This window comes from Microtus pennsylvanicus, chromosome 22 (genome assembly GCF_037038515.1).
Source record: "Microtus pennsylvanicus isolate mMicPen1 chromosome 22, mMicPen1.hap1, whole genome shotgun sequence".
NCBI classification, from domain to species: domain Eukaryota; kingdom Metazoa; phylum Chordata; class Mammalia; order Rodentia; family Cricetidae; genus Microtus; species Microtus pennsylvanicus.
The window spans coordinates 1,146,763-1,166,503 of record NC_134600.1 but is presented as its reverse complement, the minus strand read 5'-3'; the positions used below and the strand labels follow the sequence as shown (position 1 = coordinate 1,166,503).

Genomic DNA, 19,741 nt, shown 5'->3' with positions numbered 1-19,741 from the left:
ACAAACAAAAAGCCAAACCAGAATTTGTTTTTTAACCAAAGGGCAGGCAATCCAATGAGTCTAAGAAGTGTTGTGATAAGGGACGGCGTGGCTCTGAGTTCACCTCGGTTTGTGCAAGTCTCCACAGAAGCCTTGGCATCCTGCTTACGTGATGGGTTCCTGTGTGTCCACCCACTTCCATGTAGATGTTGGTCCCCTGTGGGTGTCTGGATTCTCATGATGATCAGAGACAGGGTAAATCGTCTCTTAGTCTTCTTGAGTCGTTGGGCTAAGGCGTATGATATATCAGTTAAGAAATTTTTTTTGGAATTAAATCAATTAATTTTCGTGCTTGCTATGTGCCCTTGGGGGATAAGACTCATACCTCATAATGCATCCTTTAATAAGAATTCCCCTCAAGCCAGTCTCCGATCAAAATATGTAAGAAGCCGGAAAGGAAATATTTGCACAGAGCACAGAAGTTTCAACCCCAGGACAGACGACAACAGTTTTCACAGAAGATTCACGATATAATTGAGATAAGATTTCAAACATTTCTAACCATTCTGGAGAATGCAAACTGTAAAAAAAAAAAAGACAAAAATAAAGTCGTAACAACCCATCTGCCTTTCTCCAGAAAGCCTTGCTGGAGTCCGTACTTCCATAGGAACTGCGTGGCAGCGTACACAGCTGGGGAGCGCGGTTCGTTATCTACGTTCGGGCAAGTCAGACTCAAGCGAACAAGGAGTAGCAGACGCCGATATGTCGGACATTTCATTCTTGGTCACCATCTTTTGCCTGTAAGAAGAACCGTGCATTGCTGCTATAGCCTCGAAGGGTAGACGGGATATAGGGTGTTTGCAGAGAAGTGTGGTTTTTCTCCTGTCGGAGGAAGTAGTCTGCCTTGTCATAGTTTAAATCTGATAATTTCATATTCCCAGTGGAAATCGACATGATGGGAAACTTATCTTCTGTGTTAGTGGTTTAAGAAGCACCTTCAGGGGCTGGAGAGATGGCTCAGTGTTTAACACACTGGAGGCTTTTGCCAGAGGACCCAGGTTCAATTCCCAGCACCCACATGGCAGCTCAAAGCTGTCTGTAACTCCAGTTCCAGGGGATCTGACATCCTTACTCTGATGCATATAAAATAAAATAATATATGTATGTATATGTATATATAAACCTCCAGACATACAATGCACTCTAATTAACCTATATAATTAAAAAAAAAATAAAGGAAGCCCCTTCAGGGAATAGTGATTCTGATTGGCAGCTGGTCTCAACAGGAACCAGAAGAACCAAATCTGAGAGTTAAAACCCATTCAACTCTGAAAAACAACCCTTAGTCACAAGACAAAGCCATTCAGAGATCCATAGGCAAACTTCCTGTGTTTTACACAAAAACAGACTGAGGGGAGAGGACTCTAGATACCCCACAGACAAACCGCCCACCTCAGACAATCTACCTCCCAGCTAAGCTTGTGTCCAGGCCCAGTGCCACGCCTGCTCGCAAACGTCAGGAGTCCCTGGCTTGTCTTGACCTAGCCCTCGCTATGATGCCCTCCCCTGAGCGGCAGCACCCGTACCCCGTACCCCGTACCTGAGACAGATGTTTTCCTCCGTCAGGATCTGGATGGTGTACTTGTACTTCTCTTCGGCTTCGGCAAGCTTTGTCTGAAACAGTTTCTCCAGGTTTCCCACTACGGTTTTCTGAAAGATAAATTTGAATAGCCACCTTCCCCAGACCCAGCGGGGCGGGGGCAAGGCTCCTGGGCGGCACAGCACAGCGCTCTGGGCTCCCTCTGCGGCCAGCACTGCCCTCTCTCTCCAGCCAGGCCTCACCTCTCTCTGGAGTTCCAGCTGGCAGTGGTAGAGGCTCGTGTTCAGTGTCTCCAAGACGATCGCTTGGGCCTGCAACTCGGTCTCCAAGATCTGCGCAAGAGGAAACCGCCTCAGGACGTCGTGTGGATGCAATGTTCCCGAGGCGGGAGGGAACTCAAGGACTGTTTCCCTCTCGGGGACGCGTGGAATAGAATGCAGTGTGCCAGCTTTGGCGACTTTCCCTGGATCACTTACAGCCGACCAGTCGCCATGCTGCCACGTCTGCCCTTCCTTCTCCTCTTCCCCACCCGTGTTCTGTTCGTCAGTCTGTCATCAGAGTGCCGGGGCCGGTAGTCGCGGGTCACCAGCATGCATTCGCGGTGTGGTCCTTTATTTTCTTCTATCTCTCTCCCTATATCTATCTATCTATCTATCTGTCTGTCTGTCTGTCTGTCTGTCTATCTCTCTATCTACCTACCTAATCATCTATCTATCTTATTTATCATCTATCACCTATCTATCTGTCTCTGTCTGTCTATTTATCATCTATCTTATCTATCATCTATTTGTCTATCTTATCTATCATCTATCTATCTATTTGTCTATCTATCTTATCTATCATCTATCTATCTTATCTATCATCACCTATATACACATCTATCTATCTATCATCTATTTGTCTATCTATCTTATCTATCATCTATCTTATCTATCATCACCTATATACGTCTGTCTATCTATCTATCTATCTATCTATCTATCTATCTATCTATCTATCTCCCTAACTATCTATTTTGGTTTTTCAAGACGAGGTTTCTCTGTGTAACCCTGGCTGTTGTGGAACTGTAGCCTAAGCTGGCCTCGAACTCAGAGATCTGCCTGTCTCTGCCTCCCGAGCGCTGGGATTAAAGGCAGGAGCCACAACCACATGGCTAAAGTTTTTTTTTTCCTGGAACTAGCTCTTGTAGACCATGCTGGCCTCGAAAGGGAGTGGCACTGTTAGGAGGTATGGTCTTTCTGGAGGAAGTGTGTCACTGAGGGGGAGGGCTTTGAGGTCTCACATATGCTCAAGTCATGCCCGGTGAGACAGATCACTTCCTGCTGCCTGCAAGATGTAGAACTCTCAGCTACTTCTCCAGCACCAGGTCTGCCTGCACGCAGCCATGTCCCACCATGATGATAATGGACTGAACCTCTGAACTGTAAGCCAGTCCCAATTAAATGTTTTCTTTTTTAAGAGTTCCTGTGGTCATGGTGTCTCTTCACAGTAGTAAGCAACACAATGACCAGCACCTACTAAAAGCTCAGCAGACTTGCAGACAAATAAATCAGAATGGAAACAGACTCAGGGATTATAGCCTCAGGTAGAATTAGTAGAGACGCTCACAAGAGCTGTTCTGAGATTACATTAGGACTCCCTGGCTCTGAGGCCACTCTCTGTACTTGTTCGAATGCTATAGTTTGTTTGGCCCTTAACATTGCTGGTCCTGCCTGGGCTTGAAGATAAGATTTCTTCATGATGCCTGTTCAGTGGCATGTCTATTCTGGACACAAATTACATTTTCAGAGAAAAGGAAAAACACAAATTACTTTTATTAAACAGATATTTTTTTTCATCTGCCTTCACAAATGACCTTGTGTGTCCCAGCAGAAGAGAGCCCTGCAGAAACCACCGTGTCTAAGGCACACCCAAAGGAGGGTCTTAGCAACAAGGTTCTGTTGGAGACATTTGGAAGGTTCGGGGCTCAGAGGGAAGAACATAGTGTTCTGTGATTCAAAGTTCTGTGTTTTAAGTTATTCAACATGGATGATCCTGCAGTCTGTTGCTGATGTGTTTGCTCACAGCTGGCTCTGAGAAGGACTGCATCTGCTTTACATACAGTTCAAGATTCATTATGACTTAGTGAGCCCAACACATGGATTTCAGTACTCTATTCATTTGACTGCTTTGAGTAAAATGGCATTTACTTTTCCGAGAGTATATCTTTTGCAAGATACCAGTTTCACGGAGATGCTTACCTCCTTGGATTTTCTCAGCTCCTGCATTTGCAACAGATCTTCATCATGCTGTTTAATGAGCTCCTAAAAACAAGTTTTTTGAAAAAGTCAGTACTGTGGTTCTGGGTATTCTTTTAGAGAATTAAGAAGCCGCTCAAGGATTCAAGAATACAACATTCACTGAACTTATGGCATTATCAATGGAGATGTGGCATTTTGAAGTAATATTTTGACTATCTTACTTAGTATATATATAGTCCGGACTGGACAAGTAGGATACAAGAAAAAAGACTGCCAAGCCTTGCCAAGAGAGGGTAAGGTGGTTCTGAAAATGTTCCTGCCTCTGAAAATGATCTGTCAGCTACTCTAGGCTTTAGCCAAAGTTTGTTGCTCCAACATTTCAATTTGAGGATTGCCTCCATCGGATCAGCTGGAGGGCATGCATATGGGCATTTCCTTGACTGCCAATTGATGTCAAATGGCCCAACCTACGGTGGGCGGTCACCTCTCTAGGCAGGTGGGTTTGGGCTGTGTGAGAAAGGCAGCTGAACATGAAAGAGTAAGTCAGTACGCAGTGTTCCTCTGTAGTCCCTGCTTCAGGTTCCTGCCTTGATTTCCTACATTAGAAGCTGATGAGGGACTGCAACCCTGTAGGATGAAATCAATCCCTTTCCTTCAGATTGTTTTGGTCATGGCTTATCACAGCAACCAAAAGCAAACTAGAACGGTCATTATTTTTGCATATATTTCCAGAAAACTTGAACAAGGAGGAGCGTGTCTATTGGGGACAAACAGTCACCTAAGTATGTAGACCCAGAAGGCTCAACTGCTTGCACCACCTGGACCACACTCTCAACCCGAGAGCATCCTGTTACCTCTTTCTCTCGGGTGAAGTTCTCGAAGATGGTGCTGAAGGATTCATTCATTTTTCTCTTTTCTTCTTCCGACTCTAGCTCAAACTTTTTTGTTATACTGTGTTCTGAGGAGGAGAGAGCAAAGCAGGTTTGAGTGTAAATGTGGAGGAAATGGGCCAGAGAGAAAGTCCCAGAATGACTGAATCAAGAAGCAATGAGGGCCTTTCACTTGGGTTGCACGCTCTGACCCTCAGCTGGGGAGGTCAACTCCTCCTGCGTGTTGTGACGGTAGCCACACGGGATTATCTCAATTCTTCAGTGTGTGGTTTAGTTCTAAGAGCCCTAGCTGTCCTGGAACTCTCTCTGTAGACCAGGCTGGTCTCGAACTCACAGAGATCCTCCTGCCTCTGCCTCCCGAGTGCCGGGGTTAAAGGCGTGCGCTGTTTTGATACTCCCGGGAAAAGCCCGCAGCTTCTGCGGTACTCACTCTGTTGCAGCAGGATCTTCTCCCTCTCCAGCTTCTCATCCTTCTCCCATTCTGCCTTCCGCTTTGTCCACTTGTCTTCCATCTCATCATAAATGCTGTCCTGTAGAGGCGCAATGGATAGAGCTATAACGTGGGGGACACTGCAGAGACTGTGGCTGCGTCCTTGGGTGCTCGGCACAGCACGGGGGGGGGCTCACCGGGGGCTCCTGGGTGGGTGGTCCTTAAGACAAAAAAAAAATCCCAGCTAAGCTTGCTGTAGAGCTGGGATAAGCTCAGGGGTCAAGGGCCGTCTACCAGCAGCATTCGCCAAGCTGGACCCCGACTTCCTTTGGAGACAGGTAAGGCTCCCTGTATCAGAGAATCCTGCCCAGTTCCGCAATCACTGGGAGAGAGCTCCTACATAGGAACTTCATCAGACTTGGGGAAACGTCCTATTTTGTTTTCTATTGCTGCAATAACAGTCTGATCGAAAGCAATTGGGTAGGAAAGGGTTTGTTTGGCTTACACGCCCAAGTTACAGCCCATCCCTGGGAGATACCAGTGCAGGGGCTGACACAGAGGCCTTGGAGGAGTGCTACTTACTGGCTTGCTACGGTGGCTTGTTCAGCCTGCTAACCTGCCCAGAGGTGGCCCCACCCACAGTGGGCGGGGCTCTCCCACATGAATTATTAATATGGAAAATGCTCTACAGACTTGTCCACAGGCAATGGAGGCAATTTCTCCAATGAGTTTCCCTTCTCCTAGATGACTCCGTTTTGTGTCAAGTCAACAACTCTGTGAAAAGCCAGAACTATGTTCCTTCCTTTGACCAGCACTCCACGGCTAGGACCAAAGATGTTCAAAGTGCTATTTCCTGTTACGCCGAGTGATGGAAATAGCACACGGTCACCTAGAAGGGGACAGTGAGATCCCCAAGGCCCGTTCACTAGGAGAGCAGTCACGAAAAAGAAGGCACAGGCACCAATATGCCCAATGAGAAGAAGATACAAAAATGGACCTAGATTCGCTATACCATGGTCTCAGTGAAAGTTGAGACTAAGCACAGGTGTTTGCAGGGTCATCTCTGGGGAGTGGCTATTCTTTCTTTTTGGTGTTGCTGTTGTGGTTATTTACACTGGGTGGGGGGAAACGGATGTACTTGTTTTATGTGTTCTGCCTGCATGTATATCTGTGTGCTTACTGTGTGCCTGGTGCCTGAGGAAGCAGAAGAGGGCATTGGATCCCCTGGAACTGTAGTTACACATGGATTTGAGCCACCATGTGGGTGCTGGGAACTGAATTTGGGTCCTCTGGAAGCATCAAGAACTCATCTCTCCAGCCCTAATCCTCTCCCCCACTTCCTTTTGGAAAAACAGTCAACAGCTATTACTGTGATGACCACAAACATATTTTTTTTTCAGTAGATTTGTGTCAGGGACCAGTCTCGACAAAAGTACCTCTCACCAGGGTAGAAGCATTGGGAATTAGAAATATGGCAAAGAATATGAAGACGTGAATGAAAATAATAAAATGGAGCAAGATGGAGTGGTATCGGGAGGGAATTCCAGTGAGTACTGAAATTTGCTCCTGTTTAATTTCCAACTGCTTAAAATACCCCGACCCCACAAGGTAGGAGTAAGACAAAAAAATTACATTAACATGATACAAGGAAAGAACAGACCAATTGAAGGTTGAGGGCTATAGCCACAGTTAAGCCTTCTGTTGCTAGAACAAAACAAGTCACACTCATACCCTAGACCAAAACATTCTGTAGGCAAACCACTCCGTGGCTGCAATCCAGTGTTATCTCCTTAAGGAGGGAACTGAAGCTTTAATTGGAGTCTTAGACTTTTGTTTGAGGTAGGAACAGATGTGCTTCTCTATTCCTGAAGTGCAAGGTTTGGTTATTAGCCACAGCTGTTAACAATAACCTTGAGAGCCGGGTGGTGGTGGCGCACACCTTTAATCCCAGCACTCGGGAGGCAGAGGCAGGCAGATCTCTGTGAGTTCGAGACCTGCCTGGTCTACAGAGCTAGTTCCAGGACAGGCTCCAAAAACCACAGAGAAACCCTGTCTGGAAAAACCAAAAAAAAAAAATAACCTTGAGAGAGCAGAACTGTCTGGTCTACAGCTAGGTGGGACCTTCGTTTGGGGCAGAAGAACAATAACCTTGAAGGAACTAGAGGTCAGTTCCCACTCTCTGGTTGGAACTTCGGTCAACGTGGAAATAGGCTCACATTTCTGGGCCTCTTCAGATTTGCATGGCTGGTTTGTCAAGCGGCTCATGCTTCCTGCTGGGTTCATAGCAACGCTGTGGTGGTGGCCGCTAGGTACCACAGTGGCACCAGAGGAAGGATCTGAGAATCTCAACAGATCTACACTCTTCCCACCTTGTCAGCCAGGAATGAGCCTTGCTTCTCTCCGAATCTACCATACAGCTCTGAATCTCACCTGATACATGTGGAACATATTCTTCAGGTACTTATACTCTTTGCCCATGTCCTCTGGAAGAAAAGAAAGAAAACAAGGGCATCACTTTCTGACAGGCTCCCTTTCCAAACCTCGCGTGAATGCCTCAGCACCACGCCCCTGCTCCTCCCAGCTGATAAAATCTTTACCGATTCCCAGCTGCTTCTGGAAGCTTACTAAAAGCCCGGATGTTGGACCCTGCCTGAGCTGACTGATGAAGAACCTCTGGGTACTTTCTGACAAACAGGCTTCTCAGAGATGTTGAAACTAACACACCCTTTTCGTAAGAGCTCCCAGGAGTAAATCCTTGTCTGCAGGAGGAAGGATACCACCTCCCAGCGAGCATCCGCTTCTCTTTTTAGCCACGTTTCTCCCTTTATGACGGTTCTGAAAACCACGCGCTCTCTTGAGGAAATTAGCAAGCAGGCGAAGTATAAATAAGACGCTAACGTAAAAGAAAGGACTGTAGTATAGACTCTATAGCGTAGGGTTTCTCCTTCCCTCTGTGGACGCTAGACTATAATCCCAGAACCTGAAGGGTGCAGACACTGCTCTCTCCAAGGGCGCTGAAAGCAGTGTGATCCGCTCAGTACAGCCCTATGTACTACAGAACTTTGCAATCACAGTGTATCAATCAGGAAGTAACAAAACACTGTCATTTTACGTGTGAGCAAACCTGAAGACATTATAACGATAATATAATTTTAAAACTTTAAAACGCACTTAAAACATTTCACATTCTCACTTTGCAGATAAAAACAGATCCTCAGAGCAAAGCAAGGGCATGGCTCTTCCTTTCCAGTGTCATTCTCAAGTACCTCATCCCCTGGGCTTTGGAAAGGAAATCTTAGACGCTGGGCTGTGCTAACCTCCCAGAGTCTGATAGTACCTAGCTTTTCCTGGGCAGAAGCTTTTTCCACCTTCAGGGCATCTTTGTAGCTGTTCTCTAACTTCTCGAGCTCCAGTTTGTGAGCCTTTTTGAGATCCCTGTGGGACGAATCAGTGAACAGAAATCCAGAGTCGGCAAGCCTGCTCAGCAGGTAAGGGGCTTGCCATGGAAGCTAAACTAACTCGACCGCTGGAAGCCACGGCGGAAGGAAAGAGCTGACTTCCAAAAGCGGTCTTCTGCGATCCACAGGCACACTGTGACCAAGTGTACACACACACACACACACACACACACACACAGAGAGAGAGAGAGAGAGGTTCAGAGTTGATCTGTTGCACTGACACCACACACACACATACATGCACACACACACGCATACATGTGCACACTCATCGAAGTGGTACCCTCACTTCCTGGAGCATTCTCCTGCCTTCTATCCAGAGTGAGATGTTTCTTACAATCACTGTTATTTGTGAGACCTCAACAGTCAACACTTGCTGCTTACAGTTCACTTACAGAAGCACCTAGGATAAGTTTAGAACCCCAGGTCCAGCCAGGATCCATACGCTGATAGGGTCTGAGTATCAAAGTGAGAGCCTCCAGGCCATAAATCAGATGAAAGACACAAACGTACATCACTAAAGGAGAAAGGCTAATCTGCAAAGATTGCATGCTGTACTATCCCAATGTTAGGCAAGAAAAATCTGTGGAGATGACAGACCAATCAGTGGTTTCTAGGCATTGCCTTGGGAGGGGGTGGGGAAGGATCAGTAGGCGGGGCATGCTGAGATAAATCCTAAAGCCCCTTTGTCCAACACTCTCACAGTGAAGACGTGTCTGCACACGCTTCTTCTCCCAACACACAGCGTGTTCTGCACCAGGGCTGACCCCTGAGCAGGTGATAACCATGTACCAATGCAGATTCATCGATTGCGACAAATGTGAATCTCCTCCGGAAGCCGGCATGGGCTTCAAGATGCTTCTCCCTCACAGATAACACACTCCCTTCTCCCTCCCTCGGACTTGCTCTGTTCCTTTCCCCCATCTCTTTCTTTGTTGGCCAAGATCAGGGAAAGCAGAAGGATGGAGGAGGAGGAAAAAAGAGAGGAAGAGGGGAGAGAGGGGGGAATAGGATCACAACAGATCGTGTACGACAAATCTTTGTGGAGAACAAAAAAAAAAACGGCTTTTCTCAGCAACCGATCAAAAGAAATATTACAGTGGAAACGAAAAGGATGCATGATGGAAAAGCAGGAACATGAAGCACAAACGGCTTCATCTTAGCGGCTTCAAACGAAGCCGCCCTGCTCTCTGAAGTCATGCGTGTGCTCACACACAGCAACCAGCTGCGCTTGGCACCACTGGGAGCCCTCAGGGAACGGGGATCCCGTCCAGGCATTGTCCATGCGCCTTTGCCAGGAAGCCTACCTGTTCTCGTTTTCGAACTTCTGTTTCATCTCGGCGCAGCGGAGATCCATCTCGTTGGAGAGCTGGAAATGGGGCCATTGTTAATGTCACATGCAGGACTCGGCTGGCTCTGATTTACGTGAAGTCCCCTCCTTCGGAGGGGAAGCCTGCCTCGGTCTCTCCTGGGTGGGCTCTGCGGTGCTGAGGGCGCACACTCAGGGAGGGTCCCCTGCCTGATCATCACAGCGGTGCCTAAGCACCACCTTGTTCCTTCGGTCATTTCATTGTGTGGCGTCGTCTTTGGATTAGTTCACACTTATAAACAGCTTATTTAGCAACAAAGTCAAAAAGAACCAGCCGTCAGACTGCAGACACATCAAAGGCCTACCTGTGGCCATACACTCCCCCCTCACTCTCCTCCTTGCCTCTACTGGGACGTTAAACCATCTTGGCTGCAGGATCCTAGGATAAGAAAAATCGTCCCCACACTGTGGACTGGGTCCTTCTTCAGAGTCCCGGCCCGCTGAGGCCATGGGGTGTGGCCTTCTCAGAGTCTTTGCCTGCTGTTATCTGTCTGTCTGTGGTGTTAGTGACTCTTTTAGAAATGTCTTATCCCTAACCACCATCTCACGAATAGGAACGCTTTCAAGAAGCCCCCCACCCCCAATATGGACAGTCTCTAAAGCTGCCTTCCATGGGGCCTGGGCTGGAGAGCCAAACATGAATTTATCTGAAGTCCCGCCATCTTACACAGATGATGCAAGTTTCTCAAACCTCAGTTTCCCTTTTGTAGGAGAAGACATCAAAATGGCAGGGTAACAAGATAACAAATCGGAGGCAGGAAAGGTCTGGTCATGAGGCGGCTCACTGTAAGATTCAAATGGGCTGGGACAACCCAGTCTGAGAGGCTGCTATGGGGAGGGAGAGTTTTGCAGCAACACCAGGCAGGGTGTGTGTTCCTGAGTGTGACTCTGGATTCTCAGGCTAGCCCTGGTCACCAGATACACCTGCCTGAGCTGGGGAAGAAGGGGTCAAATCAGAGCCGATGATCAAAATGTTAAAAAGGTCACCTGCTTTTAAAATGCATCGAATGTCAGAGGACCCAGCGACCCGCCCAGGAGCATCAGAGGTGACCGACCGCTGAGAGCAGCAAGTGATCTCTGGGAGCCAAAGCAGCAGCGGTGTCCCCCAGTGGCTTCTGGACTATCATGAGAATCATGGGGAGTTCCTCTGGGAAAGAGCACCCGTGCCCCAGCCGGCATCCACTGCCCCTCTCGATACAAGAACCCCTGCTGCCACAGTGACCAATGGAACCTCAGCTCCACCTACACTTAGAAGAGCGATCACCAGAACCATGGCCGCATATAATAATCAAAACACTAAACATACAGAATAAAGAAATAATGTTAAGAACTGCAAAGGAAAAAGGCTGAGTAACATATAAAGGCGGACTTATCAGAACTACATCTGACTTCTCATTGGAGACAATGAAAGCCAGAAAGCCCTGGAGAGACGTTATGCAGACATTAAGAGACCACAGATTACTATACCCAGCAGCCCAGACTACTATACCCAGAAAAACTTTCAATCACCATAGATGGAGAACACAAGATATTCCATGACAAAACCAGCTTAAAACAATACCTGTTCACAAATCCAGCCCTATAGAAAGTACTACAAGGAAAACTCCAACCCAAGGAAGTCAGAAACATTAAAAAAAACACAGACAATAGATGATCTCAAGGAGCTGGTGGGACAGACTTAGTTGACTTCCCAGGGGAGGCCTTACCATCTCTGAGGAGCAGATGGGGGTGGGGGTGGGCAAGAGAGGGGGAGTAAGGAAAAGAGGGCGGGGGGGGGGACTGGGATTGTGCTGCTTCTGAAGAAAGGGTCCCGAGAACTTAATAGTAAGTACTAGAGAGTGGACACCGGGGGCTTCCTAGAAGCTTTTGCAGGACACTGAAGGCATACTCCATGCTGGGGTCATTATCAGTAGCCTGGCAACCCCTGCAGCTTGTATCTCACAACAAAGGCAGGAGAGGGGAGTAATTAGTGACCCCAGGGAGGAGAAGATGGTGTTTACCATAGCCAGAGGCAGCGGGAGGATGCAGGCAGAGAAATATTGCTCAGTGCACCGTCCTCTTTGTACAGTCCTGTGTCCGGATAGCACGGCTCACTACGGTCGAGGGCCTGGCATCTTCCTGGCACACAGATGTTCTGATAGGATCAGTCCTGAGGGTGTGGTAAGTGCCAAGGTCACTCACCAGTTTCTGGGCAGACTGGTGGTCTCTGTTCATTTGCTCTATTATTGCCGTCAACTCAGAGATCTGCTCCTCAAGGTCGGAGATGATGTCGGTCCTGTGGGGCGAACACCTCCGTCACCACCAGAGCGTGTTATTCACGCCAGCAGCCCCCGGTCGCCTGCTCCGCCGCTATGGCACGGGATCTTATTCGGGGTGGTTCCGAATAAGATATCTCATAACAGAGTGCCTGGACCTCGTGCCTGGCCCTTCGGGTGAGCTAGCTGGAAGCGATGAGGGCAGCGTGGTGTCTTGTTGAGCAGGGGAGAAATAAGAGTGTGCCGGGCACTTATGGGAGTTTGGTTGTCGCTAACTGAAGGCAAGAGGGAGAAGGGCAGAGGATTAGGAACCGGGGAAGCTGTGGGAAGATGCATGTCGACAGTCAACTGGAGGGAGACAAGGAGTGGCCATGGATGGGACTAAGAGGAGGGTTATGTGACTATGTGTGTGAGGCCATGTCTGCAATGCCAGCACTCAAGAACAGGAGGATAGTGAGTTCGTGTCCAGTCTGGGTTAGACAGCAATATAGTATTTAAGAAAAAAAATTTTTTTTCCTGAGACAGAGGTTCTCTGAACCACAGCCCTGGCTGTCCTGGAACTTGCTCAGGCTGGTCTCCAACTAAGAGAAATTGTTAGGATTCACGCATTAAGCTGGCCCGACAAGTGGCAGGATGCCCCGCCCCCTCCTATGACTGCTAAATCATTATGTATTCTGTAAGGTGCAAAAGGGACAAACTCCGCCTGTTTCTGCTCTCTTTCCCATTGCTCTTCTGAAGAGGCCTCTTCTTCCTCTTCCTCTTCCTCCCTTCTCTCCCCTCACTCCCTTTATCGTAACAAGACGCCCACGTAAGCTCTGCTTGCGTGGTGCCATCCTCCCTTACCCTCCACGGGCTCTCATTTGCTGCGTGGTTCACCTCGGGCTGTGTTTTGCAACAGAGATCTATCTGGCCCTGCCCCCACAACCCTCCTCCTTCCACAGAACTGGTGTTCAGGGTGCCTGCCCCTGCCGTCTTCAGAACAAGAGTTCCTGCGGCAGACTAAAGCTGGAAGGAGGAGACGCCGGGGGAGCCGCCTAGAATACAGTAAGGCGTGAGAGGCCTGAATTGAGGTAGGACAGTGGGGAAATAGAGAGGTCGTGGAGGTAGAATTGAAATGTATGGGTACGTGCACGAGAGTGACGTCAGAGGGTAGCAAAAGAGGCGGGGCTTCAGGGAAGGCAATGGCTGGCCCTCAGCGGGATGGACCGGGTCTGAACCTCTCAAGGGTTCTCCCAGGGTCATGGAGAAACTGCTTTTGCCCTTAATCCCCCTACTCAGGATCCAGACTATTTGTGAATATTTCACCTGTCCCTGCCCTGGCAGGAGCACCTTCCTCTTTAATGTAAGTTATGTTAGCTGGGCTGTTTCTGAGCAGGGACCTGGGACCTGGACGTGGATATCAGGTGTTTACTGAGGCCAGGCTGGGCTGACTGACTGTGCAGAGCCAGCTCTCAGACACTGGTGTTGATCCAAAGACTTTACCTGGAAAACTTGACTTTGTTCAAGATGTCCGATTTCAAGTGCTTCTTCCTACTGAACATCTCATCTCCCAAGGTGACTGAAATCTGTTCCCGATTTCGAATGAGTTTATAGCCAGGTGACACGTCAATCACCTCCTGGGTCTCGAGGTGGAAGGCGGAGAGAAGCTGTGAGCCTTGAGGAGTTGAGGTTCCTCTACCTCCTCTGGGCTTCCTCATCTCTTATACACAGAGACATTGTCCTGAGATTCCGGGGCCCAAGACCCTTCTGTGCCCCCTTCTCCAGCCGCTACCCTCAAATCTCGCAGACCCACTCCCAACACTCACCCCCACGCCGGGACCCCTTAAGCTCAGCAGTGCCAACTGATCCCTCCACACCGCTCCATGCCTCCTCCCCATCCTCCACTGCAGCCAATAGCCGGGCATTGTGGCAACTGCTCAATGTTTGGAATTGGATAGGCCAATTTTAAATATTTGGCCCTGGAGTTACTCCACATCTCTGTGACTCAGTTTCCTCTCCAGAAAAAAAAACAGTGATGATAACTTCCGCAAAGGACGTTTTCCAGGGTGAGAACCAACCAAGTAGCACACCAGGAAATGATTGGCTTGGGTGCAGCAATGTAGTGAGCTAATCCTTCTCCCTTCCTTAGCTGCCAAGGTGGAATCCTGGCAGAGCCATTGGCTAACATGGATACAGTTGTAGCTTCTAGACACATACAGAACACCCTGCACTACCACAAATGACCCAGGCCTTCCATTGGCTAACATTACAGCCATAGCTTCTAGACACATACAGAACACCCTACAGTACCATAAGTGACCCAGGCCATTTGTGACCATCTCCTAACTGGCATCTCTACCCTCACCTCCCTTTAAGTCCCATCCTGAACTGAGGTTTCATCATCTTGTGCTCTTTTTTTTTTTAATTTATTTATTCTTTATGTATACAGTGTTTTGCCTGCATATATACCTGGATGCCAGAAGAGGGCACTAGATTTCATTACAGGTGGTTGTGAGCCAACATGTGGGAACTGAACTCAGGACCGCTGAGTTCAATTAGTGCTCTTAACCTCTGAGCCATCTCTACAACCCTTGCAGTTAGGCTCTTAAGACCCTATCCCCACTGATCTGCTTTCACTCCTGGGCTCTCAGTGACACGACATTCCCACCTGATACTATCGTGTTTCTCTTCACTTACTTGGTTCCTGACCGTTCCCGCCCTTTAAAGGACTGTGTAGTCCTTGTTTAGGAAGGGGAGGAACAGGAGGAATGATAAAAATAAGTGGTCTACGAGAAAGCGCATTTTCTAAAATGCAAATATAACCTGGTCTCATGCCTATGTTGGAACCACGGGGACTCGTGTTCTGAGGCCCATGTCTGTCTTTGCCTTTGCTGGCTTTAGGTGCCTTGATGGCCCTGGCCTCAGGATTTGTGGCTTCCTGGTATGGCAAAGGACTTCCTGTATTGGAGCATGAGTCATAGCATGAACAGCCACTGTCTGTTCTCCCCCAGGGACCCACACAAAGTAGGGGAGAGTTCCAGTTTGGCCACTTACCAGGCACATAAAACTTGCACCGTTAATGCTATAGGTTCTCTGTTAAGATTTGGCAGAGTGAGTGTGTAAAAACCCCGTGCTTGCACACGGGAGATGCGAGATAAATGCTCTTCTGGCCCTTACCCCATTTCTACTCACAGAAGGAAGTTTGCCGCCTTCCTCCAGCTTTTCTGCCTGGGCTTTGTCTCTGCAAGAGAAGGATGTGCTTGGAGACTCAACGGAGCGGACGAAAGGCCAAGTTCAGGGGACGAGCCCTGCGGCTGCCACCTCTGACCTGCGGTCTCCAACGCCAGTCACTTGACCTTCTGGGGGAACCCTGGGTAGCTGGGGAACACAGCGGTGCAGGGCCTCATGAAAGGGCAGTCCAAAGAGGATGTGGGGGGGCTGCACCCTAGAGCTCCCGGGGGGAACTGACTCCTGGTCTTTGCCAGCTTCTAGAGGCTCCTCGTGTCCCCAGAGGTCATCTTCACAGTGGTCACATCTCTCTCACTGACACTCTTCCTCATAACTGCACTGGCCCTACTTGGAGAATACAGGTGAAGGAACTTCTTCATCTCAGTCAGCCACCTGACGACCTCCATCCTCCACCCGGCTGCTTCATCTTCCCACTCTCCAGGGACCAGGCAACTCTCTGTAGGCTATGCTCTTTCTGCCAGACACTGCTTCCTCACCTTCTCTGAGCTAAAATCACCATGCATTTGGTCTGAGGAAAAATCAGTGGGTTCTGGCAAATTGTTGACATCCCTGGTAGCAAGTTAGTTAAAGTCAGCATGAAGGTCCCATGTGTGTGAGTGTGAGTGTGTGTGTGTGTGTGTGTGTGTGTGTGTGTGTGTGTGTGTGACCTCCTGGGTAGTTGGGAAATCTTTTGGTACAGGTCCTCAATGATAGAGATATCCAAAACGGATGTGACCAGAGCTACACCCTGGAGTTCTCTCAGGGTGAGTCAATTCCTCGTGTGGCTGTTGATTATTTTATCCATTGCCTCACGAGCTACACGTACTTACTTTGGGGAAACAACAGGTTTGGTTGCTTGGGACAGAAGGTAGTTGCGTTCCCTTGAAACTGGTGTAAGATGAGTTTGTCTGAAAGCAAGACATAAACACTGGGAATTAGAAAACATGCCTCAGCACTCCCCAATGAGGGCGTATCCATGGTGGATCCATGAAGTGATAACTGGGATCAGGAAGATTCGAGGCCTTGAAGACCTTGGGTCCAAGGAATTCTCCTACTTGTCCTTGCCTACTATCTCCAAGAACTCCTGGTTACCAGGGCAAGCCCCAAAGCCACTCGGGACAGATGCCACTAAAGCTCGCTCTGTTTGGGTGTTTTACATACACACACACACACGCACACGCACATACACACACAAAGAGTACTGCAAAATTGCAAAGTTAAGTCTTCTTTACTGAAATATTGATTGAGACAGGCCTGCAAGATCAGGACAGCATCCAGGCTGGCCAGGAAGGCGGAAAACTGGGCTTCCTGTTCTGTGGGGAATTTGTGGCAAGTTATCCACTGGGGAACCTTATAAGACAAAGGGGACAACTGCAAAGGAAACCATCACTTCCTGTACCTAGCCCAACCCGGCTTATTCCTACCTAGGCTTTCCTGTGAGGGTCTTTGGAAGTGGATGAGGGGTCTTGATTAGCTTCCGTGGTCCCAAGTTCCAGGGGTCCCAGCAGGTGCAGTAGATGAGAGGATTGGGATACATTATGGCCAGGGTCAGATGCAGTCTTGGTTGCTATGGCCAGGGTCAGATGCAGTCTTGGTTGCTATGGCCAGGGTCAGATGCAGTCTTGGTTGCGAGGTCAGGGACTCTTGCTGGGATGAGAAAAGAACCACAGAGAGTTAAACCATGCAGAATCAAAGCAAGCAGAGACTGGGAAGGATCAAGGGGCAGCAGGAAGAACTATGGTGGAGGATGAGCTAATGTAGGCTTCCACTGCAGGACGATGTCTCGCAGTTGGCCCCTTGACCTGAAAGCAATTAAGCAATTAGACCTCGTCCACAGTGGAGTTACCACCGTCATTCGAGGATAGTGTGCTTGCTCAGCTCTTGCTACCCCAGGCTTCTAGGCGACAGAGATATCACAGAGCACATTGCAGGGTTGGAAGCCCGTATTCCCTCCGTCCCTATGACCTGTTCCTCCTCAAGCTCATACCCACTCACTCTGTGTGACAGAGATTCCCCACAGTGGACCTTGTGCAGAGCATCCTGGGAAATGGGCTCTACGTCTCGCCCTGCTTCTCAGTTCGGGTCGCCTACCTGAATTGCAGAAGGGAACGGAGAACAAGCTCCTATCAGGGCTGCTGCACAGAAGGCAGCTGTCAGGTTACTCCAGACTTGGAGAGGTTTGCTTCCTGACGGCATTGATAGGAAGGGAGCTGACTTTCCACACCAGATCCGTCTCGGTACTCACCCCCAGACCTGGGGTTTTAAGATCGGGTAGGCATGACTACACCTTAGATACAGGACTGCAGGAAACCTGCTTTGTTGAGCCTGTTGCCTTGTCTTTAAAAATCCTGCCCATGCCGGTTCGTGCTGGGTTGCACATAATGAGACCTAGGCGAGGCTCTTGGTCCTGCACACAGAGATGACTGTTGTGAACTGCAGTGGCATACACATAGAGACTCTCCTTTATACTTTTTTCTTTTTAAAAACAGGAATATAGGTTTATTTGTGTGTGTGTATTATGATGAAATTAGCTCATTTTAGACACAGCCACAACAGAAAACACCAAGAAAGTAAAAAATATAAAAAATGTAACACCCAAAGCTAACCACTGAAAATATTTGAAAGAATGCCTTCCAGAACTTTCTGTGTTCTAAACGAATAGATTTACAAAACTTCCTACAAACAGAAGCAAACTATATTTATAGCTCAGATATATTTTTATAAGATAATGCCATGAGTTTCTATTACACAGAAATGTAATATGCCATCATTTTTAAAATGTAAGCTTTTTGCAATCAAGAAATTTAAAAAAGCCAAATGTAGAAAAAGAATAAGAAACTCACCATCCCATAGTTTTAATAGTTGTCAGTGTGACTAATCTTATTCGTCTACACCCCACCTCCACTCTATTTCACTCCTCCAACATATTATTATTATTATCATCATTATTATTATTAATTATTAGAGACAGGGTTTCTCTGTGTAACAGCCCAGCCCTGGCTGTCCTGGAACTTGCTCTGTAGACCAGGCTGGCCTTGAACTCACAGAGATCCACCTGCCTCTGCCTCCTGAGTGCTGGGATTAAAGGCGTGCGCCACTATCGCCCAGCTAACATCATATTTTATTTATTTATTTATTTATTTTTGGTTTTTCAAGACAGGGTTTCTCTGTGGCTTTGGAGCCTGTCCTGGAACTAGCTCTGTAGACCAGGCTGGTCTCGAACTCACAGAGATCCGCCTGCCTCTGCCTCCTGAGTGCTGGGATTAAAGGCGTGCGCCACTATCGCCCAGCTAACATCATATTTTATTTATTTATTTATTTATTTTTGGTTTTTCAAGACAGGGTTTCTCTGTGGCTTTGGAGCCTGTCCTGGAACTAGCTCTGTAGACCAGGCTGGTCTCGAACTCACAGAGATCCGCCTGCCTCTGCCTCCCGAGTGCTGGGATTAAAGGCGTGCGCCACCACCGCCCGGCCATCATATTTTTTTTAAATATTTATTTATTTATTATGTATACAATATTCTGTCTGTATGCCTGAAGGCCAGAAGAGGGCACCAGACCTCTTTACAGATGGTTGTGAGCCACCATGTGGTTGCTGGGAATTGAACTCAGGACCTTTGGAAGAGCAGGCAATGCTCTTAACCACTGAGCCATCTCTCCAGACCCCAATATCATATTATTTTTAAAGCAAACTTAAAACAATCTTTCAAGTAAGTCAAGATCAGTTTCCATATCATTGCAATTCAAAAACTGAAAAAAAAGGTTTATTTTGATTTTGTGTATGTGTTTTTGTCTGTGTGGGTATATGTCACGAGTGTTCAGGAACCCATGGAAGCCAGAAGAGAAGCTTAGAAATCTGGAACTGGAGTGGCAGGCTATTGGGAGCCACCAAATGTGGTTGCTCGGAACCAAATTAGGGTTTTCTGGAAAAGCGGCGAGCACCGTTGACCACTGAGCCGTTTCTCTTGGCCCACAACTGGGAATTTCTATGGCTGCGTTTATTTCTATTTTAACCAGTTTCGTATTGATAAATGTCTGTTTTCTTCTTCCTCAGTATAAAAATGCCTCAATGCTTATCAATTTGTGCTTTAAAAAAGTTCCCTTGGCATCCTCTGGGACCATATTCAAAGCGTTTAAAACCAGTAATCCAAAACTAATGAGCCCTCAGAACAGATGTGGACAAGTCATGAGGTGTGGCTGAGGTGTGGGAGGAACGGGGCAAGCAAGGTGGAACGGGGCACCTGGAGAGCCTTTGGGCACACGTTTACTGGTGTGTGTGTGTCATATGTGTATGTGTGTTATGTGGTGTGTGTG

The 19,741-nt window shown here is 48.0% G+C and overlaps 1 protein-coding gene across 1 annotated transcript; it reads right to left on the bottom strand.

Moving 5' to 3' along the window:
• Window positions 1–492: 492 nt before the first annotated feature.
• Window positions 493–17,075, bottom strand: Flacc1 (flagellum associated containing coiled-coil domains 1). Its single transcript, XM_075956140.1, has 14 exons — window positions 16,853–17,075; window positions 16,259–16,336; window positions 15,393–15,441; window positions 13,704–13,837; window positions 12,148–12,241; window positions 9,905–9,966; window positions 8,477–8,574; window positions 7,570–7,622; window positions 5,140–5,239; window positions 4,674–4,777; window positions 3,820–3,882; window positions 1,822–1,911; window positions 1,580–1,689; window positions 493–777 (listed from the first exon to the last, which is right to left on the bottom strand). The coding sequence occupies exons 1-14, from the start codon at window positions 16,963–16,965 to the stop codon at window positions 687–689; spliced, it is 1,239 nt and encodes a 412-aa protein (XP_075812255.1). The 5' UTR covers window positions 16,966–17,075; the 3' UTR covers window positions 493–686.
• Between the last annotated feature and the right edge of the window lie 2,666 nt (window positions 17,076–19,741).